General features: G+C 42.5%; 3 protein-coding genes across 3 annotated transcripts; all 3 read left to right on the forward strand.

The window, feature by feature from the left end:
- The first annotated feature begins 3,230 nt into the window (after window positions 1–3,230).
- LOC117743814 (ATP-binding cassette sub-family B member 6, mitochondrial-like) lies at window positions 3,231–11,240 on the forward strand. Its single transcript, XM_034551689.1, is given in 23 exon segments — window positions 3,231–3,579; window positions 3,880–4,193; window positions 4,195–4,404; window positions 5,592–5,732; window positions 5,836–5,874; window positions 5,876–6,026; window positions 6,333–6,425; window positions 6,551–6,743; window positions 6,844–6,965; window positions 7,085–7,194; window positions 7,305–7,370; window positions 7,621–7,738; window positions 7,796–7,876; window positions 7,879–7,909; window positions 8,024–8,087; window positions 8,188–8,273; window positions 8,367–8,424; window positions 8,519–8,623; window positions 8,891–9,065; window positions 9,192–9,304; window positions 9,502–9,596; window positions 9,687–9,755; window positions 9,845–11,240. Coding segments are annotated over 22 exon segments (2,586 nt in total). The 5' UTR covers window positions 3,231–3,579; window positions 3,880–3,887; the 3' UTR covers window positions 10,005–11,240.
- A 3,424-nt stretch (window positions 11,241–14,664) lies between these two features.
- On the forward strand, window positions 14,665–24,869 carry LOC117743624 (alpha-tectorin-like). The gene is made up of 19 exons (XM_034551257.1): window positions 14,665–16,589; window positions 17,317–17,361; window positions 17,796–17,908; window positions 19,037–19,264; window positions 19,419–19,499; window positions 19,917–20,022; window positions 20,196–20,322; window positions 20,726–20,966; window positions 21,589–21,733; window positions 21,842–21,944; window positions 22,046–22,108; window positions 22,244–22,455; window positions 22,619–22,750; window positions 22,981–23,165; window positions 23,361–23,515; window positions 23,629–23,874; window positions 23,962–24,133; window positions 24,236–24,358; window positions 24,589–24,869. The coding sequence occupies exons 2-18, from the start codon at window positions 17,328–17,330 to the stop codon at window positions 24,329–24,331; spliced, it is 2,439 nt and encodes an 812-aa protein (XP_034407148.1). The 5' UTR covers window positions 14,665–16,589; window positions 17,317–17,327; the 3' UTR covers window positions 24,332–24,358; window positions 24,589–24,869.
- A 522-nt stretch (window positions 24,870–25,391) lies between these two features.
- Window positions 25,392–27,124, forward strand: LOC117740429. The gene is made up of 2 exons (XM_034546829.1): window positions 25,392–25,621; window positions 26,529–27,124. Exons 1-2 carry the CDS (start codon window positions 25,567–25,569, stop codon window positions 27,122–27,124), a joined length of 651 nt encoding a protein of 216 aa, XP_034402720.1. The 5' UTR covers window positions 25,392–25,566.

The raw sequence follows: 27,124 nt of genomic DNA on the forward strand, positions 1-27,124 counted from the left end.
CCTCTTATACCACTTCTCACTCACCTTCTGGCTTTCCCCTCATCCTCTCTACGCAGACGACCACTGTGGCGAGGGCAGCCCCCTTTTGTGTTCATCAAGAGCGGTCGCACAGGAGATCTTATCCCAGCAGGAGAAGGTGGCTGAACAGTGGGCCGCCAGGGTCGGACAGTTCAAGCTCAAACTCAAGAGGTACACACTGTGGAGCTAAGCAGGCCAAGTGGAAAGTCTCTCCCAAGCAGAAAGCTCTTTTCAAACAGGCGGTCGTCACGCCCACGTGCTGAGGAGCCATCGCCTGATTAATCACAGTTACATTCATAAAGTATCAACAAAAAGCAAGAGCATCCCATTCTTTATTTACCCCCTCGCGGGAACTCTGTTAAGTCGAGAGTGCCTCGGCTCAAAAAGTGTAGGTAGTCGTCCCACTCGAGTGCCACAATGATGAAACCGGTTGAAAACGTGATGAATGGACGTGCGTCAGCATGTGGGTCGGAGGAAGAGTCTGGACCGCATGTCTGAACCAAGAATGTTCCAAGATAGGCTTGAAACCCACAGTAGTAGTGAGGGTGACGCTGTGGCACCAACACAGACACGTGCCTGAATGTGATGTCATGCTTTCAAATGTTCTAAAATATCCTCATTGGAAAATATGATTGTGATGATGCCACATCCCTGGAAGCGAAGCGATAGTTTATGTTCAGCTCTGGACCTGAATGTCCAACAACCAATCGGACCACACAATAGCTGGTGGCTGATTTGTGAGTATTAAAGGTAGCAAAGGTCATCCGCCATTGATCCACTGGTCAGAACTGTAGTCACAAAGCCCAATCCTTCAGTGAATACCAGCTTCAGCAGTATTGATCGCCCTTATTACTAATGAGATTGGACGTAGCTTTCCGAACACCACCCGTATTCTCTTCTCAGCAAATCAAGGGATTAGATTGGCGCACACATCCGTCTTATACCCCCCCCCCCCCCCCCCCCCGCCTGTTCCCAACCGCGTGTGTCAGGCAGCTTCAAGCGGACAAAGAAGCAGAAATGAGAATGAGAGAAAAAGGTGGGATTGAATACAAGAAAAGACACACCTAACGGATTTATAGGGCTCCAGCTGAGCCTGTATGCAGAGGTGGAGACGCCCACAAAAGGGGAGAGAGATGAAGCTCCGTGATGGGCAGGCCGTCACATCCACTGGGAGACAAAAGAGCGGGGTTTCAAGCAGCCGATGGACAGAAGGTCCATTTCCACTCACACAAAAGAGCCGGGGAGATGAAGCAGATTAGCAGCTCTTTATGCCCATTGTGAAGGCTCCAAATGATAAGAATTACCCCTTTTTCCCATCCCAGCCTGTGTCCTCCGTGTGTGTGTGTGTGTGTGTGTGTAAGCTCCTTCCTCTTTCACATTAGGATATGCTTCCCATTTCTTATTCTTTCACATGCAGGTACACAGACACACACATGCTGAGTCTTTTATTCACGCTCACAGGAAGGACAGACGCGACAGATGGCTTTTGAGTCACTTCCCGTCTTTGTAGTAAACCCTGAATTTACAGTTTGATGGGAGAGCTCTTAAATTTTCAACCCTCTCGTCACCGAAAGACTTCTTCAAATGTTCCTTTGACTTGAAAATGGCTCTTTTCTTCGGTGGAAGAGGGACACTTGTTTCTACAGTCTTTAATCATTCACTCTATATGGCAGTGAAAAATGACACATCGTTAGCATTTGATATCATGCTATTATATATTATTATGTTGCATCTCCGAGACTAGGTTTTCTCACCACCTCTGGTACATGTGGGACATGCAGGTTTTATTAGCTATTGTTCATCCATGACTCTGTTGTGGACAGCGGTTTCCTCTGATTATACCTTAGTATTTAGTGCCATCTACTGATCCTTTTGTAACACTGCAAGCTTTCTTTTTTCTTCTTCTACAAAATACATTGTATAAAATACATAGCATAATTTAGTGTGTTTACCAGTGCTTGCTTTGTAATGCACATTTAATCTCAACTGACACTAATTTACACACTGTTGGAAGTGTCAAAGATTGGCTTAATAGCTTTACCACTATAAGGTTATATTAGAAGAATTATGAAGTTTTTCCATGTTATGTTACTCTACATTCATTTCAGAGGGGACACACTTTTTACTCCTTTACATTTATCTGACAGATATGTTTACAATATACTTTCAATTTAAACGTTTAATCAAGAACATATTAAATAAAACATAAATAAGTTATATTGATTAAACTTTACAACAGCATATAAAGTAGAACAAATAATCGTGTCAGTAAAAATATTCAAATTATATAAATTCCTAATGAGTACTTTTACTTTAGATCCTTTACATATATTTTCTGAACTTTTACCTGCTTAAAATGCCAAACTTTTTATCTTTTGTTATTTTGTCCTCCCTTTTTTGGGGTCCGTGTTGCTCGCTTCCGGTCTCCACGAACCAGTTCCGTGTTCATCCACCAGAGGGCGGTGAAGGTGCGTTTTTACAAGGTTATATTAGATCGTATTAGCATTGCTCTTTTTCATTCAAATGTTAATGAACTACAATTAATTTCCAGTGGTGAAATAAAACAAAATAGATTTGCTCGAGGTACTTGTAATGAAGTTTTTCCATGTTATGTTACTCTACATTCATTTCAGAGGGGACACACTTTTTACTCCTTTACATTTATCTGACAGATATGTTTACAATATACTTTCAATTTAAACGTTTAATCAAGAACATATTAAATAAAACATAAATAAGTTATATTGATTAAACTTTACAACAGCATATAAAGTAGAACAAATAATCGTGTCAGTAAAAATATTCAAATCATATAAATTCCTAATGAGTACTTTTACTTTAGATCCTTTACATATATTTTCTGAACTTTTACCTGCTTAAAATGCCAAACTTTTTAACTTTTGTTATTTTGTCCTCCCTTTTTTGGGGTCCGTGTTGCTCGCTTTCGGTCTCCACGAACCAGTTCCGTGTTCATCCACCAGGGGGCGGTGACGGTGCGTTTTTACAAGGTTATATTAGATCGTGTCAGTAAAAATATTAAAATTATATAAAGTACTTTTATTTTAGATCCTTTACATATATTTTCTGTACTTTTACCTGCTTAAAATGGCTAACTTTTTACCTAAAATATCTTCTTCCACCCTGTTATTTTGTCCTCCCTTTTTTGGGGTCCGTGTTGCTCGCTTCCGGTCTCCACGAACCGGTTCCGTGTTCATCCACCAGGGGGCGGTGACGGTGCGTTTTAGGCTTTCACGTCCCCCGGTCAAGCTGTAAACACCAACAGGCCATGCAGTCGATTGCGATAAAGCGTAAATTGCCGAGTCACGGCTACACAGGAGTTGTTGAACCAACATGCACGCGGCGTGGACAACATCCGCGGCGATGACGGACGCCCGGTTACGTGTCACCGCTCTCATCCGTCCGTCACATTCGTATTAAAGCTACAGCTAAGCTCGCCAACGGCTGATAGTTGCGAGTGGACTTGCATAGCGTGACCTCTGTTCACGACAAGTGGGGCGACGTTGAGGTGACTGAAGCGGACAGAAACCGCCTGCAAATCCGGTGAGCTTACAACTGAGTGTGTAACAGCGTTAAATGGCTGCCTGCTGTCCCTTTTAGCGGACTGGTTAACCTACATGTCGGGTCACGCGCGGTGGCACCTTCATTGACCCATGAGTGGGCGACTAAAACTATCCCTGAAGTCCACAGCCTAATATGGCAACGTTATAATGCTCCCATGCAAGTGTGTAGAGAGAGATGGGGCTCTTTTTTGGAACAGTAGTTGTACGTTTAATTTCTAACATTTAATGTAACATTTAATATTGCACTTCATCTGTGGCTGTGCTGTGTGTCTCTCCCCAGCTGCAGCCATGGTGTATATGCAGGGCTACTGTGAAGCCAATTCCTCCATCTCTCGCACCTGGGTGGATGAAGGCATCGCCCCCTGCTTCTACTTCACGCTGGTCCCCTCCGTGCTGCTCACCATCTCCTTCTTCCTCGGCACCATCCACTGCATATTCTACCAGAAATATGGCACCCCGATGGAGCCCAAGTTCATCCCACGCTCCCGCCTCTACGGCTTCCAGCAGGCCGTCTCCGTCCTCCTGCTGGTCCAGTTTGTGGGTGGGGTGGTGTGGCGGGCTGCCAACGGAGGAGAGCTTCCGGGCTATGTGGTGTTTGTACGGCTGCTTCTCTGCGCTGGGCTGGGCGTGGGCTATAGCCTTGCTCAGGGTGGAGAGACGCCGGGCCCTGCTGATGGACCGGACCAGGGGCCACAGCGCGGCCCTGCTGCTGTTCTGGGCCGTGGCGTTCTCAGCGGAGAACTTGGCCTTCGTCTCCTGGTACAGTCCGCACTGGTGGTGGGGCCTGGAGAACCAACAACAGCAGGTGAGGAGAGATCAAACCTCACGTTAGACACATTTCTTGAGAATAAACGCCCCTCCATCCATCCATCCATCCATTATCACCCGCTTATCCGGGGTCGGGTTGCGGTGGCAGCAGGTTCAGCAGGCCGACCCAGGCCCCCCTCTCACCCGCAACACTTTCCAGCTCATTCTGGGGGATCCCGAGGCGTTCCAAGGCCAGCCGGGAGATATAATCCCTCCAGCGTGTCCTCTGTCTTCCCCTGGGCCTCCTACCAGTTGGACGTGCTCGGAAAACCTCTAATGGGAGGCGTGACTAGATGCCCGACGCCTGGTTTTGGCATCATCCTGACTAGATGCCCGAACCATCTCAGCTGACTCCTTTCGAAGGAGCAGCGACTCGACTCCAAGCTCCCCCCTGATGTCCGAGCTCCTTACCCTATCTCTAAGGCTGAGCCCGGCCACCCTACGGAGGAAGCTCATTTTGGCCGCTTGTATCCGCCCCTCTATTTTTTTAATACAATTTTCAGACTGGATTGTAACAAAGTCTTGCATGTTGTGTTTATGTAATTTATCTCCATTCTTGATCCACTAAGGTGTAATAGTGTATGTCCTTATTCTGCACAAGGATACAACTCTTTATCATTTGAGTGAATTATGTTGTTTCATGATGTGGGCTTTTAACAGGCTTATGGGCGAAAGGTTAGTTTTATCGTAAAGAATAAATATAGGTGCGTCTTTGTGAGACACACCTACCACGTGGCTCAAAGCTTGTTTCAAGTGTAACAAAGTATCCACTCAGTCAACAAAGGAAGGCAGATGGACCGACAGGCAAGACTAGAGCCTTATTTTCCTTCTGCTGAGTCATTGCTCAATCTGACTATCAGGTCCCAGAAGCGTCACGGTTAACCAATCAAATCGTAAGACACAGTCTTGGCCCTCCCACACCGAGTCAGTACCGTGACTTCCTGTTTATGTCACTGTAAGCATGACTAGACGTTTTTGTTCTTTGCATTACTGCATGTGTCCTGAATTTTTAAACTCCTGTTTATTCTGTGCTTTATTCAATTTGAAACTTCATTCAAACCAAACAAAAACATAAAAAAACTGTCTAGAATAAAACATTTTATATATAATAATATCTTATAATCTATTGGTGTAAATTACTCAGAGGCTGCATTACGAGCTGTTTTGTTCCAATGATCCCTTCAGGTGCAGTTCGCCCTGTGGCTGATGCGCTACATTGGCACCGGGCTGCTCTTCTTCATCGGTCTCAAAGCTCCCGGGTTGCCGCGGAAACCGTACATACTGCTGATAAATGAAGACGAGCGGGACGTGGAGAACAGCGGACAGGTGAGCGGCTTGCGTGTTTCCCCGTGACGCTCCTTTTTGGCAACACTTTTTTTAAATGTCTGGAAATGCTGTGTTCAGTATTTAATATATTTCTCCATCTCAGAGCCTTTTGGGCGTAACAGAAGAGAACCAGTCCACCTGGCAGGGCTTTCAGGAAGAAAGTCCGCGTGCTCCTTCCCTACATGTGGCCCCGGGGCAACATCTTCCTCCAGCTTCTTGTCCTCTTCTGTTTGACGCTGCTGGGAGTCGAGAGAGCAATCAACGTCTTTGTGCCCATTTACTACAAGAACATCGGTGAGGCGCCTATCTTTTTACCGAACCCCCGCAGACTCAAACGTTTGTTTCTCAAGTTAAATGGGCTCAGTAACAAACTCATGACAAAATAATGTTCAATATGCACCCATCGGCTTTGCAGCGGGTGTGTGACGGGATACAATTGAGACATCCTTCTGATAGCTGAGCGCCTCCAGACAGCAGATACCCTGCTGTCAGAGGACACCGTTGTCCCATTTATTGTCTTGTTTATCGACCTTATCTTCAAGCCCCCCAACAAAAGCCTTCTTTTCCTCATCTACCTTAATGTTTGTGCCCCTCTCTCAGTGAATGAGCTGACTAACGGCAGCAGCTGGCGCACTCTGTCTACAACAGTGTGCATTTACGTCCTGCTCAAGTTCCTGCAGGGCGGCGGCGCAGGTAAGACCAAGACGGACCAAATGCTCAGCAAGCGATACTGCGCCTTGATTCCATGTCCCGGCTCACACTCCACCTGACGTATCTCACTCTGTCCCCTTCCATCATGACCTTCCCCTTCTTCCCAGGTGCGTCGGGTTTCGTCAGTAACCTGCGCTCTTTCCTGTGGATCCGCGTGCAGCAGTTCACCAACCGCGTGGTCCAAGTGCGTCTGTTCAGCCACCTGCACTCGCTCTCCCTGCGCTGGCACCTGGGCCGCAAAACCGGCGATGTGCTGAGGAGCATCGACCGCGGCACCTCGTCCATTAACAGCCTGCTCAGGTAAGACGGCCTGGGACCCATATGTTCCCTGAAACCGTATCCTAGTATTTGGATTCCTAGTGAAAAGGAACTCACATGTCCCTTTTTGGTTTTCCCACAGCTACATAGTGTTCAGCATCATCCCAACCATGGCTGACATTGGCATCTCTATCATCTACTTTATCACCTATTTCAACGCCTGGTTCGGCCTCATCGTCTTCGTCTGCATGGCCCTGTACCTCAGTAAGTAGTGCATGTTGAAGCCTAGCCATCCAATATTCTATATCCTTTAATAACAAGACTTAAGAATGTGACCGGTTTGGTGGAAAGATTTCTGATTTCCTGATAATCTTTCCCCTCAGCTCTGACCATCATCATCACCGAATGGAGAACCAAGTACAGACGAGACATGAATCTGCAGGACAACAATGCCAAGTCCAAGGCTGTGGACTCCTTGTTAAACTTTGAGACGGTACGTCGAGCATTATTCCGTCTACATCTTGGCTCGTAGAGAAGTTATTCCAAGATGTTAAACTTGGTTCTGCCTGTTTTGTTTTTTTCTTCTTTTTTCCTGTTCAACAGGTGAAGTACTACAATGCAGAGAACTATGAGGTTGGGCGCTTTGAGGACGCCATCTTAAAGTATCAGGCAAGTCAGACAAGGTGACATCGGGACATTAGTCAGTCCTGTGTCTAGTTATCGCTGCTTTTGAGATTTTCTATCGACGGGCAAAGATTCTGCAAGTTGAATCTAACACAGCAAGAACTCTCACATGGGAATTTGTCTAAGTCGTTATATGTGTCCAAGCTAATGTCCTGCGATTCAGTAGTTACTAGTCAACATTTAACCAGCCCCCACAGGCATGCTTCTGATGCATCCCTCTCTCACCTGTTTTTAGGTGTCGGAGTGGAAGACCCAGGCGTCCCTGGCCTTCCTCAACCAAACGCAGAACATCATCATCGGCTCGGGCCTGCTGGCCGGCTCCCTGCTCTGTGCCTACTTTGTGACCGAAGAAAGTTCCAGGTACTGACCACGTCGACATGATAGCTTTATTGCACGTTTTTACTGGTCAGAAGTCAGTTTGACTGAAAACAGAATCCTCTCGTCTCAGATTGGAGATTTTGTTCTTTTTGGTACCTACATCATCCAATTGTACACCCCCTCAACTGTTTGGTACCCTACTACAGGTGAGAAGGAACTGCATTGTGATTGACCTGAGCACGGTAAAGATCCATCTGCTCTCACGGACCTTTCTTCTGGTTGATTCTTGTCAACGTTCGACTCTATTTTCTTTCCTGCAGAATGATCCAGAATTCTTTCATTGACATGGAAAGCATGTTCAAACTTTTCGAAGAGGACGAAGAGGTACTTTTTTTTGGAAGCCGATTGCTCTGCATTTCCACTTTCAGCTCTGTATTATGATCTGCGTTTTTTTTTTTTATATCGTATGTGTTCTCTCGTGCAGGTGAAAGATGAAGTAAATGCCGGGAGTCTTCAGTACAAACGGGGGACAGTGGAGTTTGAGAACGTTTACTTCAGCTACGTTAATGGGTCGGTTCACCTGTGATTTGACAGCCTGGTTAGAGCTGAAATATAGATTTTTCAAAATGGTCTCAGTTCTCACATTTCCTTACTTTTTTCCAGCAAGGAGATTCTCACGGATGTTTCCTTCACTGTACTTCCAGGACATACATGTGCCCTGGTAGGGAACAACTTCAATTCAAGTCACCAGCACGGTCAAAGTGCCCATATTCTGTCAGGACTGTACAACTGTAAGTTCCTCTTCATCTCCCCAGGTGGGACCATCGGGCTCTGGGAAGAGCACCATCATGCGACTCCTCTTCCGTTTCTATGACGTTCAGGGAGGCTCCATCAGCATCGACGGGCAGGATATATCAAAGGTGAATATTTGGCACCATAACTACAGCATAATTGAGCATACAGTAATTAAAAGCACAGCAAAGGCACATATTTAAAAAGTGTGTACTGGAGGTGGACACAACTACATGGATACAATCTGAGCCAATGCCTCTGTGACATAAATGTAACATTGTGAGCTTTACAATTCAAACAAATATTAGTGACATAATTGATGTGGAGCTGTCATGTGCAAAGTAAGTCATTCAACTGTGATGAGCATAAATTAGCTCCTTAGTCTCTTTCCTCAGGTGAAGCAGAGATCTCTGCGCGCTCACATCGGCGTGGTTCCCCAGGATACCGTGCTTTTCAACGACACCATCCGGGATAACATCCGCTACGGCCGCATCTCCGCTAGCGACCGGGAGGTGGAGGAGGCTGCTGTGGCTGCCGACATACACGATAAAATCATGACCTTCCCCGAAGGTGAGCGAGAGAGTAGCCCTCCCGCATTAAATGTCAACATTTAAAAGTAATGTGAGGGATATGAATCCCCCCGCGTATTTTTTTTTGTTGTTTTTTGACTACCTGCCTTTTATTTTCTCCCGGCAGGTTACGATACGCAGGTGGGGGAAAGAGGTCTGAAGCTGAGTGGAGGGGAAAAGCAAAGGGTGGCTATCGCCAGAACTATCCTCAAAGCGCCACAGATCATCCTGCTGGATGAGGTGAGATTATTAAAAAGGATCAGCGATACCCGAGTGGACGAGCAGAGCGGAGACACAAACTGCCGCGTTGTTACTTGATCGGATTTGCATTTTGGGATTAAAGCCTGAGAAACAATGAGCCACCACTTATTTCTCCAACCTGTTCCACATTGAAGTTATTGCTGTTTTCAGTCGTCACAAATAAAGTCTCTCTGCAGGCCACATCTGCTCTCGACACGCAGACAGAACGCAACATCCAGGCCTCTCTGGCTAAAGTCTGTATCAACCGCACAACAGTTGTTGTCGCTCACAGGTGAGACGCATGCGCTGGAGGGGTATTTGTTCCAGTTTCAGTTGTTTTATCTACAAAGGGGTTTGAAGCTCTTTTTCTCTTTTCAAAAAGGTTGTCCACCATCATCGGAGCGGACCAGATTCTGGTGATCAGTGACGGCCGTATTGCCGAGCGAGGACGGTGAGTGTGACCTGTTGTTCTGAAAGTCAGACTGACCATCCCCCTTTTTCCCTGAGCTCCAAGTGACACGCTTTTTCTCTCCATCCAAGACACGAGGAACTGCTCGTCAAGGGAGGCTTGTACGCGGACATGTGGCTGAGGCAGCAGCAGGCCCACGACTCGGATTCCTCGTCAGACACAGAAGCCAAAGACCTCAAGTCTGAGAAACTGCAGCCGCCATCCACCTCCTCGGGCCCCCACGGCCACTGAATGTATTTATTTGTTTTGTGTTGGGGTTAGAGAACTCTAGTTGTTTTTTACTTGAAATGAATGTGCAACAGCAGGTCATGGAGAAAAGGGAAGGTGCCTTAACCCAACTGAGGAGGAGCAGACCATGTGGTCCAGTCCAAATGTACCACAAGACCGTAGTTTTTAGAGGTATTTGTTGTAATTATGGCCATGGTTTATATGTAGGGGTGGGGAAAAAAGATCAAATGAATAGCACATCATAAAAAAAGACTTGTGTGTGCATGTCTCTATCCGGGGGACATCCTGAGTGTTTACTTTTTCTTTTTTCTGAGGATGATATTAAAAGAAAGCACTCTTTCCAACTGTAGCTTTTACTTTTCATATTCAAAATTGACAATCGTGAATTGGTTTACATTAACTTATAATCGTTGACCTGACGTTGTTAAAACGTGCAGGGGGGGGACTTGCTAAAAGTAAGGGAATAAAAAAACACTTAGGGGCTAATGACTCTGTTGTCCACTACTTTATTTCATATGAAAAATATCAGAGATTTTATTCAGCTGTGTTTTGTTTTTTAAGTTTTCAATGGCCGATTTTTCAGTTCTACTGATGTTTAAATTATACAAAGTCCTGAAAATACTTTTAGTGTAAGCGTGTTTATAAGTGCACTGAGGTAAAGTGGGGTGAGTTATTTGTATTTCCTAAATGTTGACGAGGTTTCATGAATACACAAAAAGTAAATGTTTGTGTATTTTTAAAAAGCGTTCGACTGGCTGATTTCCATATAACGTGGTACAATCCACGTCTGCCTGTTGTTGGCAGATATTCTGCCATGAAAAAGATGTAAGATGAATTTCTGAATAGGAATTTGTAATCATTTGATGTTTTGTATCTGCTTCACAAAAGGGATTTTCCATCATTTCATTTTTTTTAACGATCAGTTTTGACTTTTACTTCTGAAAACAAGCAGTTTTTTTTTCCCGTGTGCTCCGGTCTGTGAAGTCAAAACAAGTAATGAAGCATATTCAGGATGGTGCCAGCAGACCGAATGCACTTTTGTTTTGTGTCCATGAACTCTCAAGGAAAAGTATTACAATTCTGACTGGAGGTCAACAGATGCATCTCCCTGGAAAGTTGTGATTGAACTATAAGAACGGTTCAGAGTGGAAGATGTTTTTTTTTTCTATCTGTGTCTCCTAAAGTTTTTTCTCTGAAACGGCAAATAAAAGTGCTGAATAAATCAGGAATTTATGAAAATACAAGCTGAATGTCCAGTATATTAAGACTTCCATAATAACATCAGGTTGTACTGCAACGTTGTGGTTATTCATTGATCTTCTAAACAAATCAAATTCACATTTAAATAAAAATTATGTAATAAGGAATACAGTTGATGTTTGATTTCCTGTGATTTATGAGAATCTCATCCTGTCAGGCTGCAGTTTTCTCCCATCTAGTGGCAGTTATATGAAAGGACCAGCGGAGGCAGGTACGCGAACGCTTCGTTATGTAATTCCATAACTATTTCTTTATCTGCGTTGTGCTCCCCAGTTTCGTTTCACATAAACTTTAAGACGGCTGAAATGTGTTGACCCTACTAATTGTTGTCAGTTATTTGTGGATGCTCTGCTGTGCATGTTTTACATGATACATTATCTGTAAATTCCTACAGAGCCCACAGCGGGTCCAAGCTTTTGGACTAAATACAGTCCCAGAACAAATGTATTGGCCTGGTAGAACCTAAGGAACATGAGAAAAGAACCGGTTTCTGGAGGTCGCAAAGTGAACCGAGGAACCTGGAGAGAAGGAATATTATAACTTCTATTAAAGAAATATATGTATTTAAAGTACTGATGTTCAAAAGTAGTTTGAAGTCATTCCTAAAAACCTTTCAGAACACTTCTCTCTAAATAGAAGTGTTTCTTTTATTTTAAAACATTTTCCTTTGGAGTTGGAAAAGGTTTTTAAAGTCATTTAAAAATGGTCACAGGTAAAGAATCCAAAAAAACATTGATCAGAGGCATGTGAGTGAACAGGTGAAGGGAGTTAGACTGATGAGGAGGAAGTGGCTGAACTGTGACTGTGCGTGTGCGTTTGTTTGTTTGTTAAGAGGCCAACGAAAATAGATTGAAGACAAACTGGTTGTGCATATTTTGTTTAAAGGGTTGAGAAAAACTGGGTAAACGTCTTCCAGTCCCTGTTGCTACTGGATGTGATAACTAAGTTATGAAAGTGCCCAGTGGTCGTCAACATGGACAATACATCTTCATATTTTCCTGTTGCTAGGGCGGGGCAAACTATATTGTTATCTTTCTGTTTGGTGGAGGGAGATTTATGACCTGACGTTTAATTCTTACATCATCCAAGTAGGCGGCAGCATATGCAGCGTGCGGACGCAGCACCCGGTCCATGAGGCGTTGGAAGGTGGCTCGGGCCCCGAACAACCCAAAGGGAAGCGTGGTAAATTGGTACAAACCAAACTGAGTGGAGAAGGCCGTTGTGTCCCTGCACCCTGGCGACAGAGGAATCTGCCAGTAGCCCTGGGTTAAATCCACTAAAGAAACGTGCAGTGCCCAGTCGGTCCCGGAGCTCATCGACCCGGGGCATTGGGTAACCATCGAAACGTGACACATCATTCACCCTGCGATAGTCCACGCAGAACCGTATAGACCAGGGGTGCCCACACTTTATAGGCTTGTGAGCTACTTTTGAAATGACCAGCTCAACATGATCTACCAACCAAATGACATTACATTACATGTCATTTAGCTGACGCTTTTATCCAAAGCGACTTACAATAAGTAAACCATGAGTCCAAACTCAGAACAACAAGAATCAAGCAAGTACAATTTCTTCAATAAAGTTAAACTACAAAGTGCTATCAGTAAGAGACATTTAAGTGCTACTAGAGTGCTACTACGGCTCTACCTTCCCTATTCAAGGTATAGTCGAAAAAGATGTGTTTTTAGTTTGCGACGGAAGGTGTAGAGACTTTCTGCTGTCCTGATGTCAATGGGGAGCATCAGCACAGGTACCCATACACCAGCAGAGCTATCTGTGGTCCTGAGCACATAGCAGAAGCCACAGCACATTTAGCTTACATTTCAACAGATTTACAGTAGGGTACCTATATTATTCTGATGATTTGCACTGATTGGAGTCAGCCAGGGATGCATAGTCCGGACAGTAGCTGCTGTTAGCCAGCCTCAAGCACACTTCCAAATGATCGTCAAGGTGGAACGGTATTTGGACTTAATAATCTTCATGTGGGAAAAGGCTGACTCGCATAAGTGGAGCCGAATAATGCAGTCAAGGAGGTAGCACATTTCCTCATGTCGGGGTACTTTTCCTCTGTGAGTAAGTTCCAGAATTGTCCACAAGGCCATTTTAGGACCTAGGTGAAATAACTGTTTAGGGAAAACTGCTTTTAATGCTGGCATACTAAACATTTGGTGTTACTTTGTAGATATTACAATACATTTGGCAATGATAGCAATGCTGTTGGACTTTAAAAGCAGTGTATATGGTTTGGCACGGGCATATTTTGAGTTCTGATATTGGGCTGTTTTTTGGGCTGGTATTATTGGCCATTGGGCTGGTTTTGATTGGCCATTGGGCTGGTTTTGTCACACAGACCTGGCAACCCTGTATGTAGCGTGCACTATCAAGTTGCACACACGCCTTGCCTTGCGTCTCCAGCTCTGATGCGAGGTTCTGGAAGTTTACCAAATCATGGCGCTGCAGCTTTGAGGACAGATGTTGCATTTTCCATTTGAAAGCATTAACTGAGCTGATCATATCAACCACGGTTTTGTCTTTTCCTTGCAGCTCTACATTAAGATCATTCAACATGTTGGTCAGATCGGTTAAAAATGCCAAGTCTAGCAGCCACTGATCGTCATTTAGTTGGCTGTATTCTGCATGTTTAGCAACACGGAAAAACTCTGTGACCTCCAGACAGAGCTCTCGAAATCTCTGCAGGAATTTCCCTCGACTAAGCCATCTCACGTCAGTGTGTAGCAATAATTCTTGGAAGGACTTATTGTGCTTAACTATGAAGTGACTCACCCGGAACGACGCTCCGGTGGCTGCCTTCGCTTTTGTGGTCAGCTGTGAGAAAAATGACTGCTGCCAAATCATAACAGACATTATCTCAAGGCACTTTACATTGAAGGTCAATACCTTAAAACAAATATATTTTTATTTTTATTTTTTTTGCATGCGTGATGCGATCTACCCACACTACCTTTTGGGATCGACGTATTGGGCACCCCTGGTATAGACCTTCTTGACAACAAGAATAATGGGGCTACACCAGACACTGTTGGACCTCCCCCACTGCAAACAACAGAGAATTAAGCCATTTATCCCAATTACGTTCATCTTCATTAATACATTTACGGATCATGGACTTCAAGGTCTTATTCAGATGCTCCACCAGACCGTCGGTCTGTGGGTGGTACACACTGGTCCGAATAGACTTAATGCCCAGTACCCCGTTAAGTTCTCTCAGTGTTCTTGACATGAACTGGGTGCCCTGTCAGGCAGAATCTCTTTCGGGTTTCCGACTCGGGAGATGACCTGAAACAGCGCCTGCGTGACACTCTTTGCAGAAATGTTGCGCAACGGCACTGCCTCCGGATATATCGTGTTGCGTAATCCATCAACGGAATCTCCATTAAAAAATGGAGGTCAACATTATCCTAAATGTTGATGAGGTTTCTTAAATACACAAAAAGTAAATGTTTGTGTATTTTTAAAAAGCATTCGACTGGCTGATTTCCATATAACGTGGTACAATCTACGTCTGCCTGTTGTTGGCAGATATTCTGCCATGAAAAAGATGTACCATCAAGCGAATAACGCCAAATATATATAGTTTATACAATCATATGCACAATTTCTGAATATTAATTTGTAATCATTTGATGTTTTGTATAGGGATTTTCCATTGTTTCATTTTTATGATCAGTTTTGACTTTTACTTCTGAAAACGAGCAGTTTTTTTCCATGTGCTCTGGTCTGTGAAGTCAAAACAAGTAATGAAGCATATTCAGCATGGTGCCAGCAGACCGAATGCACTTTTGTGTTTTGGCCATGAAGGAAAAGTATTACAATTCTGACTGAATTGTAATATGTTTTTTTTCTATCTGTGTCTCCTAAAGTTTTTCTCTGAGACGGCAAATAAAAGTGCTGTATAAAGCAGGAATTTATGAAAATACAAGCTGAAGTGGAGTTGGAAAAGGTTTTTAAAGTCATTTAAAAATGGTCACAGGTAAAGAATCCAAAAACATTGATCAGAGGCATGTGAGTGAACAGGTGAAGGGAGTGGCTGAACTGTGACTGTGCGTGTGTGTCCGTGGGTGTGTGTGCGTGTGTTTGTTTGTTAAGAGGCCAACGAAAACAGATTGAAGATAAACTGGTTGTGCATATTTTGTTTAAAGGGTTGAGATGTGCTGAATCATTTGGTACAAAATGGTTCCTTAAAAACTGGGTAAACATCTAACTAAGTTATGAAAGTGCCCAGTGAGTGTCTGTTTTTCTTTTCCAACATGGACAACACATCTTTTCCTGATTCACTGAACGATGTTTCAGTCGTACATTTCAGAACTCAAAGGATTCTTGTTCATGTCATCAAAATGAAAAAACGCTTCATCGTGATGCGACATTTACATTTTGAACACAGGACTAGTTTCTTTTTCTTTTTCTTCTCATCTATGGTGTCTTTTGGTTTTCCTGTAAAGAAAAGTGCAGCATGTACATTTCTTGCTGACATTTGATGAGAAGTTTGACATCTCTCTCGTGTCTGTATTAAAAGTGAGGCTACAAAAAGTACCAACAGTAAATATAGTCATTCTGCAAAAGGGCCCTTCTAGGAATAATATGTTATATAATTAAATTATACATATTGGTGCATTGATATATATTCCTTATTTTAATGTTGCAGCTGATAACATTGGGGCTTGTCCTATTGTTGTTGATATATAATATAACAGCATCATTTGTTTTTTGACTATATTCTGATGGGTAATGTAAGTCTGCAAAAGTATCTGGCATCTTATAAAAACAGAAAAAAGGGGAAACAATTGGCCTCTAAAATGTTGTTTAGTATCAGTATAAAATTGAACTACTCAAATTAAATACTCAAAGTAATGGGAGAAAAGATTTGAGGGATCATGTATTCATTATAGTTTCGTGACTGCATCTTCTTGTCAACGCTTTCGCGTGACAGAATCTATCCACGGCCAGATCGACACTTGGCAAAGAACTCAGAACCTTTTGTGGTTGTTCATCGATTTCGCCAGGAGCACATTTTGCCATGATGACACACACACACACACACACACTCTCACAAGGTAGAAACAACACCAGCGGCCCAATTAAACAAGCATGTTGTGGTGAACATCTAGTGCAGATATGAAAAGAATGTCCTCTTTGAGAATGTTTAAGACATACTTCAGGGGTGTGGACGAGAACCACCTGTATAAAAAGAGATCAAGAGAGACACGCAGCACACACATCCGCCTGACAGCTGAAACATCCCAGAGTTCCATCTCGACCTCCACCTGCAAAACTTCATCACCCTGCTGCTCCAGCCAACCTCCAGTAAGTAAGACAAGCTGCACGTAGACGATGCGTATGTACTACAGGTCTTTAAAATCATGCTGGTATCTCCGTATATAGGCGGGGAAATTCAAAACCCATTGTGTGTATGCAGAGACTTAGAACGGAGAAATAAAACTGCATTTTATTAAAATAATTGGAAAATATTTCAAGGTCGGATTATACTGGTTACTTTCAAAGCCCTCCACCTCTTATTCCTGATCTTTTAAACTCTGCACCAAATGTTTATTGGTGGTGGAATAAAGACTCCCTCACTATTAGATCAGGTTTAATAACCTACTCGTAGAGGCTGTCTTCTCTTAAACTTATTATTACAGTGGTTTCATGTTGTTCTTGTTTATTTAGCTTCAACTCTCTCAATTTGATAATTTATTCATCTTAAATTCTATGATGAAACCAAAGTTCCTTATAACATTAACCCCCTTTCAGTTTCAACCTCTTCTAGGTTCAAAACACGCAGATGCAGAATCCAAAATGTAATGAATTAGCTCAAACTTCAGGGAATCAGCATTGCATTTGAACCTTTGGGAACCTTTTAATAACCCAACAGCAGCATGCAAGAAAAGTATTGAGTACATATAAATGAAACCACAAATGCTATTCCTTCTACTGTATTGTATGTATTAGTATGGTATGGAATGTAGTGTTATTGAGGATTCAACAACATGTTTTATTACTCACGATGTGAACTGGTTTTCTTTACTGCCAGGGGGTTCCATCATGAAGACGGGTGCGCTGCTCTTCGTGCTGGCAGGTAAGCAGCCATTGAAATATTTTCATTTACTATGGGACCTTTTATTTTAAAGGCATTTAATGTCTCGCCGAATATTTGATCTGGCTAAAATGTAACAATTTAAATCTGCGTTGCATTCATTACAGTGTTATTTTGCGTGGGTTTAAAAGTAAGACATTACTTGAATGACGCATTATTAAAACATGTGCTTATACATGAAATCTGTATAAATGGCAATGGATACTCTTCTTCATTTCTGTAAGTCAAGTTTTGGGCAATTTAGTTTCATAGATTCAGTTGATTCCTCTGCATTTTCATGAGGGGTTTAATTGTAAGACGGTGACATTTATGGATGAAATAATACCCCTATATTAAAGCCCGCTCTCGGTGTATTTAAAGTTAGTCTTGATAGATTGAAGTATGATATTTCTTTTTCCTTGAAATTCCCGCTGTAGTTGCTGCCAGCCAGGTTGAGCTTTATCTGTCTGTGACTCTTGAGTCTGGAGACAAGTTCGATATCAGCAGTTGTCCCATCTTCTTTTATGGGAAGGAATACACAGAAGCAGAAGTGAGTAAAGTTAAACCATGTTTGAGAAAAGCCTTACCTTTACATCTTCTGTTTGAAGAATATTATATTTTACTGTCAGTCATTTGGACAAGTTATAAACGTCATTCTGTAAACCCACACCGTCATTGTTGAAAGTGCTTTTAAATGTTTTACATCCTCATCTTGGTATGAGCTACAGAAACACTTTATTTTATGTAACAGATTATTTTATGGCCAGGACTCCCTCAAAAATTAGATTTGACATCTCTATGGGAATCTCCCGGTAAAATTTAAAAGTTGCAGAAAATTGAAATACTTAAATTATTAATTATAAATAATTGACATTTTCATATAGAAATATTATTGTAGCATTTTGTGCCTGATTTCATTTACAGCATTGCAAAGATTTCCCCTCATTGCCAAAATGTGTTTAATTAAGAAAAGTGAATTAGTTCCCCGTGAAATCTGTTCACAACAAAACTATAACTAATCAAACTAAAACATCTGTCCCAGAACATTGTGTCTATGCTCAATAGTGATCGATATCATACACAGAAATGGGCACTTTTCTACACACTTTGTGGGAGTGCTCCAATGTGTTGCCTTTTTGGAAGGTAGTACTGTAAATGTTATCAAGAAAATGCAGGAATAACTGCAGAGTATGTGAGTATGCACATTTACAAAAAGATACAAGATAATAAAGGGGTGTCGGGGTGAGTGTATTTTTTGTTGTTGTTTTGTTTTGTTTTTTATTTCTGTTTGGTTTGTTTGTCTGCTGTTTTTGTTTTTATGGGTTTGTTTTTTGTTGTTGTTGTTGTGTTTTTGTTGTTTTGTTTTTCTGTACTTTATTATTGTCTGACAAGTCTAATTTTGGTTTTTGGTTGGTATTTATGTTTAATGTTAATATATTTAAATGAACATAATAAAAAAAAACTTCAGTGGGAAATAGTGATCGATATCAAATTACATCATTCTTTCAAGGAAACTTCTGAGAAATTATCAAGAAATTATGAATAAGACCCAAAGAGTAAATCTATGTAGTTTTTATTTTCTTTCTTTTTTAGATGAAATTAAACTGTTTTTGAGTCAAAGTGCCTTGAAAAGTCATAATATTGTGAGTTCATAAATGGTGTCTCTCTATTTTTGTAGGTGACCTTCCATCCAGATTCCTCTTTTTCACTTTGTTTCGATAATACCGATCTGAAAGTCAAAGAGTGTCTTTTGATGTCTGATCATGGTGGTGCAAACAGCTTGAATGCACAAACCGTGAACTTCAAAATAGAACCGCCATCCCCACTTCATGACGCTCTACCAAGCATCACGCAGGCATCAGAATGCTCTAATTATTTCACATTACATGATGACGACAAGCAATACGTGAGTCATCATCAGTGCCATGTCTTTAGATTGGTTGGCTGTCCAGCCTTTTTGTCCAAAATGAAATGTTGAAAATTAAAAGGAACATCAAATCAAAAATATTTTTGAAGCAATTTCCTAATATTTTCTACATCTCATCTGTTTATGCTTTCAGATTGTATTTAGTCTCTACAAATTTGGCTCAGAAGCAGCTTTCGTAGTTCAAACATTGAGCAACTATTCTCCGGCTACGCTTGTAAGTATGAGCCTGAGTCTGTTACTAAGGCTGAGATCTCAGAGTCCGACTTTCAGACTGACGGATGTCAAACAAATGTTGAGGGTTACAAAATGATGCATCCTGGGAGTTGAACAGGAATTTAGGAATTACATTTGAAACAGAAACTTTTGGATACTATACAATGCAGTCATACAACAATAATGCAGTGACACATATTTCAGGGAACCAAAAGGTACATTTAATAAAAACAGCACTAATCAGTATATATATATGACATTAACAATTGTAAAAAGAGGGTCATCATGTAAACATAGTGTAACCTCAGAAAATTTTAGGAAAATATATATTTCTAGATATAAAAAGGGGGATCCAAGTCCTACACTGTTCACCCAGTAGTTCAGTATTAACCTTGATTGTTGTCTAATCCTTCTCAAGAACATGGAGACAAAGATCGGAAACAGGACTATGGGTTCATGGTCGTATACCAAGAGTGAAGCGGGGGACGGCGTTTACGAGGACCTGACCGGATGCAGATCAGGAGGTAGGAGAATCCAGTGGTTACCAAAGAAGGAGCCGGGACTCTGTCTGGATCTCCAAAATAAAGTTGTGATGTATAAAAAGAAATTTGTGTCATTTTCTTCTCTGGAATTTTGCACACTGGTTGGTGACATTTTAATACAAAACTAATTTCATAAACCTCCCATCCGCTTCCAGGTGTCATTATTTCAGAGGTCGCACAGATAAGGAACCCAGAAAACTGCACTGTCTTGTCCTGTGATGCCCACGATAGCATGGTTTTCCGTGGATGTCCAGTTCTGGAGGTTTGCATGGGAAACAACACGTAAATATGTTTTCTTTATATTTGGAATTAAGTTTTCAAGAAAGCAGGAACCAATTGATTGATAACCAATTGATTACCTTTTCTTTTGATCCATAGACTATATTGTTTATTTGCATAGATATATATGATTATTTGTTATAGTCACGACATTTGCCTTTGTGACAATAGCACTGCACACTTCTGCTTGGCATCCCAATATGCTTTGATTATATTACATCTATGAGCTGCAGACAGTCCTTTTCACTTATTGTCCACACTTAAACATGTGCAAGTCCTCAAAGGTCAGAATCAAAGCAGCAGTGGTACTCCCCATTAGGAGTAAACTGACTCATAAATGTAGAATCTTCTGAAATGTGTGTCTTCACGTGATCAAGCACCTTTCTGTCTTTGATTTTGCTTTCAGAAATAAAGAGTGTGTTCGACCACCTTCCGTGTGCACTGTGACTGGCTCCACTGTCATCGATTTCTTCAACGAAGTCCACTCTATCCCTGATCGGTGTGCTTACGAAGTGATGAACAATTCAGAAGTCAAGATCTATGCGGTTTTCGAGGAGCGACTTCTTGAAGATGTGCTATTTTTGAATTACCTGCAGATAAATATACAACAAACAGTAATATATTTGGAACAAGGTGGCATAGTTCGGGTAAGCTGCTACAATCCAATGTATTTGTAGGGTTGTTAATTCAAATAAGTTTGTCTTTGTTTGATCATTCACTGATCGTATAAACGGATAAAGAAGGTGAGAAAGGTTTTTCTGAATTGATTCAGTAATTGTGAAAACATATTGTTATACTCTTCACAAAGGGTGGTCTACAAAGTTATCAGTATATTGTGATTTAAAATTCCACTCATTCATATTTACTTTTTATTGTTAATTCATGTTACCAATTAGACATGTTTATATTATCATCCATAGATATATGAATGGATGGTTATTGTTTTGCATTAGTTTCAATACAAAGTAGGAAAGAGTGCAGCTATTTAGTAGTCGTGTTTTATTGATTCATCTTACACAATACAATAAGTGAAGCCTATATTTAATCTAGTATACAATATGACTGAAAAGGGAGAAGCATAATGTGTATATATTCCTATCCTACATTCTTTTCAATTAAGTAACCCTCAAGAAATATCAATGAAGGGGAAAGAATAAGGATATCTGAACATCACTAAAAGTACAATCCAAGTGGAAACAATTGCACATGCAAAGCACACATAGCTGTACATTTGAGATGTTTAAGCCCGGGTTTCTATCATTGTTGTAGATTAACAACCAAATACAGACGCTCACCTCCACGCCTCAGCAGCTTCAGGGCGTGGAGCTCTCCAAGGACCAGACCGGAGTTACTCTGAAGACACCTGCAACCAAAACGATAGTCCATTTTGATGGGGACACCGCACATGTGACAGGTACAGAAAACTACATGCTAAGAAAATAGGGTTTGGAATTCAAGACTGACAGCTGTTCTCATTGGGTTGAAAGTTCACTGATTTGTTGTTAATTCTCTCACCGATCAGGAGAAGATGTAGCACGATCCGGCCTGTGTGGCAACCCCTTGTCTGAAATTGAATCCATCACCACCGTCAGCGAGTCGTTATACTCACCATTGTCTCCCACTGGGTACGACTTAGTCACAACGTGAACCCCTGACTGATGTCACCTGATTATTAATGTTGTAAAGGTTTCAAACTGAATGTGCTGTGCTGTTTGTCTACGCCTAGCTGCGATAATCCACAAAGCAAAGACGTCGACAGCACGGTCGACTGCAGCGTCTCAAATGAATAGTAAGAACGGACCCATCAAAACACACACTAAACACCCTTTAATCCAACAGGGATGATTCTGGAGGCTGAACACACACAATACTGTTATAAACTGATCATTTGCTCTCATTCCTCCTCTCTGCATCGCTGGAACAGCTGTGGTCTAATGTCTCAGGCCCCCTTCACTGCTTGCCACATCATTGACCCAGAGCCCTACATAACCGCATGCAAAAGCACCACGTGCAAATACACGGCGGACAATCGGGCAGTGGACAATGTCGCCTGCCAGTATATGGAGGCTTACGCCAAGGCCTGTTTCCTGAAAGTTAACGTCACACTGGGGGACTGGAGGTCAAATGCCAGCTGCTGTAAGATCGTCGTTTGTTTTAATTTGATTTAATTTGATGAAATGGGACGAGAACTGTTGACGCAAAAGACACAAAGAAGAGATTCAAATACTAAAGTCATTGCAGTTCGTTGACTGAAAGTGGTTTGGAAGTGAAACTCATCTGTCTGTGTGTCTGTCTGTAGCTGCTACCCGTCAGGCCTCCTGTCTGGACCACTACTGCAGTGATCATGAGTTCTGTGTCGAGAAGCTCGGTGAAGCCGGCTGCTCCTGTCGGGCCGCCTTTGCCTCCAAGTACCATTCAACAGACACTTTAGGTACAATGCAACAACTGTGGGATGAAAGTCAGAATGTTGTATTTGGTTTCCACTTTAATTTGTCTGCAATTATATGTGACATATTTGACATATAGAAAGGCACACCCACCTGCTGATCCACCTCAAGATGTGGAGTTGACACAGCTGTCTGATTTTCTTTTATTAAATACTGGGCGTATTTCTGCCTCCATAATGATGTGTTTTACTTCTTTGTGCCTTTGGGTGTTCAGGCGAGCCGACAGTCTGCATGCAGAGCTCTATCAAAGTAACACTGGCTGAATGTCTTCTGTGGGATAAGGGCCTCGACTCCTCAACCTTACACCTCAACGACCCGGACTGCAAAGGTCACTCGGACAACCAGACCCACATGTTGACATTCCTCCTCGAAGGGGACGCCTGTGGGACGGAGGTCATCGTGGGTGCTTTCCTTCAGTTTTCAGCTCAGAACAATAAAAAAAAAGCATGCAGTTTGTGTTTATCACCTGTCGTCTTATGGAAAAGTCATGACACGTCTCGCTCGAAATGACTTCTTTTGTCACTTGAGTGATTAGTTTTCTTTATTTATAGAAATACGCATGTGATTTATGATTCTAAACCTGTCACAATGCAGAAAAACGACAGCCATGTCATCTACAAGAACAAGATCACGATGGGGAACAGCTCCTTGAATGAAACCATCACCCGCCAGAAACAGGTGGAGATCGACTTCTCCTGCGCTGTCATACAGCCAGAGATCCAGAGTGCGTCTTTTAGGATCAAAGACAGGTGTGTGGAGGCCGGCGGAGCTTCAACTGCTTTGTAATGTGCAGCTTGTGTGTAGTTCAAGTTCAAGTTTAAGACAGCTGAAGTGTGTGTGTGTGTGTGTGTGTGCTCCCCAGCTTTGTGTTTCAGCACATTGAAACTGAAGTTTTGAATTACACTGTGATGATGACCGCCTACACCGACGCCGGCTTCAATCACCATGTCGAGAATGACACTGACATCCAGCTGAACCAGAGGATCTGGCTGGAGATGAAGATGCAGGGGCTGGACGACAACACGGTCGCCGTGGTGACCGACTCCTGCTGGACAACCAACCAGTCGTCCCCTAATAGTAGTCTGTCATACTACCTGGTTATTGACAGGTGAGAAAATACTCTGAGACTTTGCCGGTGGCTGAAAGAATCCACTGCCGAGGAACTCACCATGTCTGTTGTCCTGATTCTGAGCAGATGCCCGAACCCCGCTGACCAGACGGTGGAGATGGAGGGAAACGGACTGGGACTGTCCAACTCCGTCTCTTTCCGCATGTTTCATTTCGCAGATGAAAGTAGTGGGGCAAATTCTGAAATCTACCTGCACTGCAAACTGGTGCTGTGCCCCAAGAGCCCATCCTGCGCTCCGGTAAGCAGGGGTGGAGGAAATACAGAATTGTAATTATAATATTTATTTATATGACTAAATCTACATTTTCACAAAAACCTAACAATCCTCTCTTTTTTACAGGTATGCGGTGCCACTGGTCTCAGGAAACGCAGATCTTCCAAGCCTGGATATGCAGAGGGAGGCCAAGCCCTCATCACCATGGTCTGGAATAATTAGGTGAAGACAGCTCCCCTTTTGATCACGGTACGTTTAAATGTAATTCTTTATTTATTTATCTATTACTTGTTAAAGCCGGGAAGATATTTGGTTGAGAAACGTTAAAATCATCACACTGATGGATTATCTATTCTTGTTCATTCAAATCAAAAGAGCTCCTCCTCTCAGGAGCAGGAAATGTTACAGCAATCTTTATATTTTAACCTTCATCAGAGACAAACTCTTAATCTTGACTAATCACAGTTTTGTCTTTTCAGGTGATTCCTGACTTAAGATGGAGCCTGAAATGGAACATAATCTTTGGTGAAATAATAGAAGTGAAGAGTGCAATGAAGAACATTATATGAAGAAGGGTTTAGAGGGTTTTATTTACCATATGCACTATACTTCTTGGTACTGTGGGTTCTTTATGAATATATATAATTCCTTCTGTAATGTACTGTTAGCTACCTTAAATGTGAACAGCCTGAATGCTACCTGCTGAAAACAGAAAGAGAATATCTGTGTTTTATTGAAATGAAGTAAAAAGAAGTGTCAGCACTTGAAGGAAAATACTGATGTGATTGTGAACATTAAAATGGTGATTGTTCATCAATTTATGTTACAAAACAATAAGCTTTTCAGTTAAGGGGATACTCTCCAGGTGAATATGGTTAACTAAAATATATCCCTATGGATATCCCCAACTGATTACTTACAAGTAGTAATAGGGGGGTGGCCTTGCGCGCGAACGTACACGCACGTGAATGATTTATGACGGGTCATAAAACGCATGTTTATTACCCCCCAATAAATAAAGTAATAAAAAATTAGACCCGGCATCCATTTTGTTTTTTTTGTTTTTTTTTCTTCCTGTAAAGTGGGTGTGTCGGCGCGCCGACGGCGCGTCATCGGCGCATTATCGGCGCGTCGTCGGCGCGTCATCGGAGGTGATCCCCCTGGCGCGCTCGGCCATGTAACGGACGGTTCAGCCCTTTTTTTTTTATTGCTGTAGTGGGTGTGTTCTTAACATTACCTATATAGGCCAGGTACAGCATGAGTTATTTCTCTTCCCCTCCTGCAACCATTGCTGATGCTGCATCTCTGAACATCTGAACCTTCTTTTAGATCTGTGTACTCTTGAGTCTGTTCCTCTGCGTGCCGGCTTGCCTGCTTGCTAACGTGATTGCTAGGCTATTTCTTTTGCCGTAGGTTTACTGAACGCATCACACAGCCGTTTTTTTCTTCTCGCCGAGATGCAAGCACCACGTGACCCTGAGGCCACAATCCGAAGCACATCACCGGTGCTAGGTAGGTCGCAAATATTCAGAGATACTTCTGAGTTTGTAAACGGGGAATTTGGCCGGCCGCAGAAGCGGTCGAGGCATGGTATCACTAGTGAGACGGGGCCGGTCTTAGAGTTGGAGCACACTGGTGTAAATGGCCATGTTTACAGAGCGGTTTACGATAATGGATGGGTTACAATTATCTCTAGCTTGGAGGGATATACCGGAGATGTCTGGGGATATCAGACCGCTACAGGGGAAGAATGCATGAATGTGAACAACTGGCAAAGGTTTCGTAGCGAGGTTTGTGTAGCGCTTAACCAGAACACTGTTACGGACGGCGAGACTATTTACTCTGTGTTGTGGTATAGCTCAACGGGTCCAGAAGTGTATCACGTAACAGCCAGCCGCATCAACAAGAACCCCGAAGAGTTTATATGTATAAATAGCTGCCCAGACAGGGACGTAGTATTTACACAGAGAGGACCCCACGAGGCTAGGCCAAACCCATACCGGTTTACGTATGGAGAGTTTTTTAAATGGTTCCCTGTTACGTTCATTGTGTTGTGGTCTGACTGGTCTGCGGTGCACACGATGTTCAGTCAGATCGATGAAGCGATCAAGAGGGATAGGGTCGCAGCATTATATGGGGACTCTCGAAAACGTCTTGTCTATTGCGAGACAACACGTGTCATGCATCCTGGTGTGTATGCTTCCACGTGTTGACTGCAAATCAGAACTGCCCCGTCGACATCATCTAGGTATGCTATATTCTGCGACTGTTTTTAGATGCTACATAGTGTGTGTGCATAGTGGTTATAATGTAAAAGCATATATGTATGATATATATATATATATATATATATATATATATATATATATATATATATATTGTAATGTTTAATCATAATGTTTTCTTTAAATCTTATCAGATGGTGAAGAAACAAACACCACGTGGGCAGATGCTACCGATAGCCCCCAGCCGAGTGGGGATGCTAACGAAGAGATGGGAGCCAGTTCAGCAGAGCCATCTGGAGGTGTAAAGGCATACGTCCACATAGATGGTGTTAAAATCAGCTGTAACCCTCCAATCGCTCATCGGTTATCCCTGACATTCCTGGAGAGCATTAAAACTGGTGTTTTACATTTGTTGAACACGGTTATAACGGATTATAAGAAAGAGATGTGTAATGGCTGCCATATTGACCACCCCAGTCAGGACGAGCACTCGTGCATTGAGGCGGCAGATGAACTATTCTATGGTGCACACTTCGCTCCGCTGATGCGGAGGCTGTGGCGGGGAAAATTCATACCGGCTCTACACACCTATCTGTTCCTGATGGGTTTTCAGGCCTCTGACGAGAGAGTCCAAGGAGCGGCTGAGATGTACCTGTTGGAGCTGAAATCAGTAGACCTGGTTGTCGACACAATTTACAACATGTATGAACGTATGAGGGCCGATGAAACATGTAACATGAATATGTTACTATTAATGAAACATCGGTGGCTCAATCTGATAGACATTTAG

Source organism: Cyclopterus lumpus, chromosome 2 (genome assembly GCF_009769545.1).
Source record: "Cyclopterus lumpus isolate fCycLum1 chromosome 2, fCycLum1.pri, whole genome shotgun sequence".
In the NCBI taxonomy this organism is placed as follows: Eukaryota; Metazoa; Chordata; class Actinopteri; order Perciformes; family Cyclopteridae; genus Cyclopterus; species Cyclopterus lumpus.

Bases quoted from the DNA above. Each gene is read 5' to 3' on its own strand.
- LOC117743624 (XM_034551257.1), top strand. From the start codon at position 17,328: ATGAAGACGGGTGCGCTGCTCTTCGTGCTGGCAG. The intron at 23,166-23,360 runs GTGGGTGCTTTC...GTCACAATGCAG, and splicing joins CCTGTGGGACGGAGGTCATC to AAAAACGACAGCCATGTCAT. The intron at 23,516-23,628 runs GTGTGTGGAGGC...TGTGCTCCCCAG, and splicing joins TCTTTTAGGATCAAAGACAG to CTTTGTGTTTCAGCACATTG.
- LOC117740429 (XM_034546829.1), top strand. From the start codon at position 25,567: ATGCAAGCACCACGTGACCCTGAGGCCACAATCCGAAGCACATCACCG. The intron at 25,622-26,528 runs GTAGGTCGCAAA...AAATCTTATCAG, and splicing joins AAGCACATCACCGGTGCTAG to ATGGTGAAGAAACAAACACC.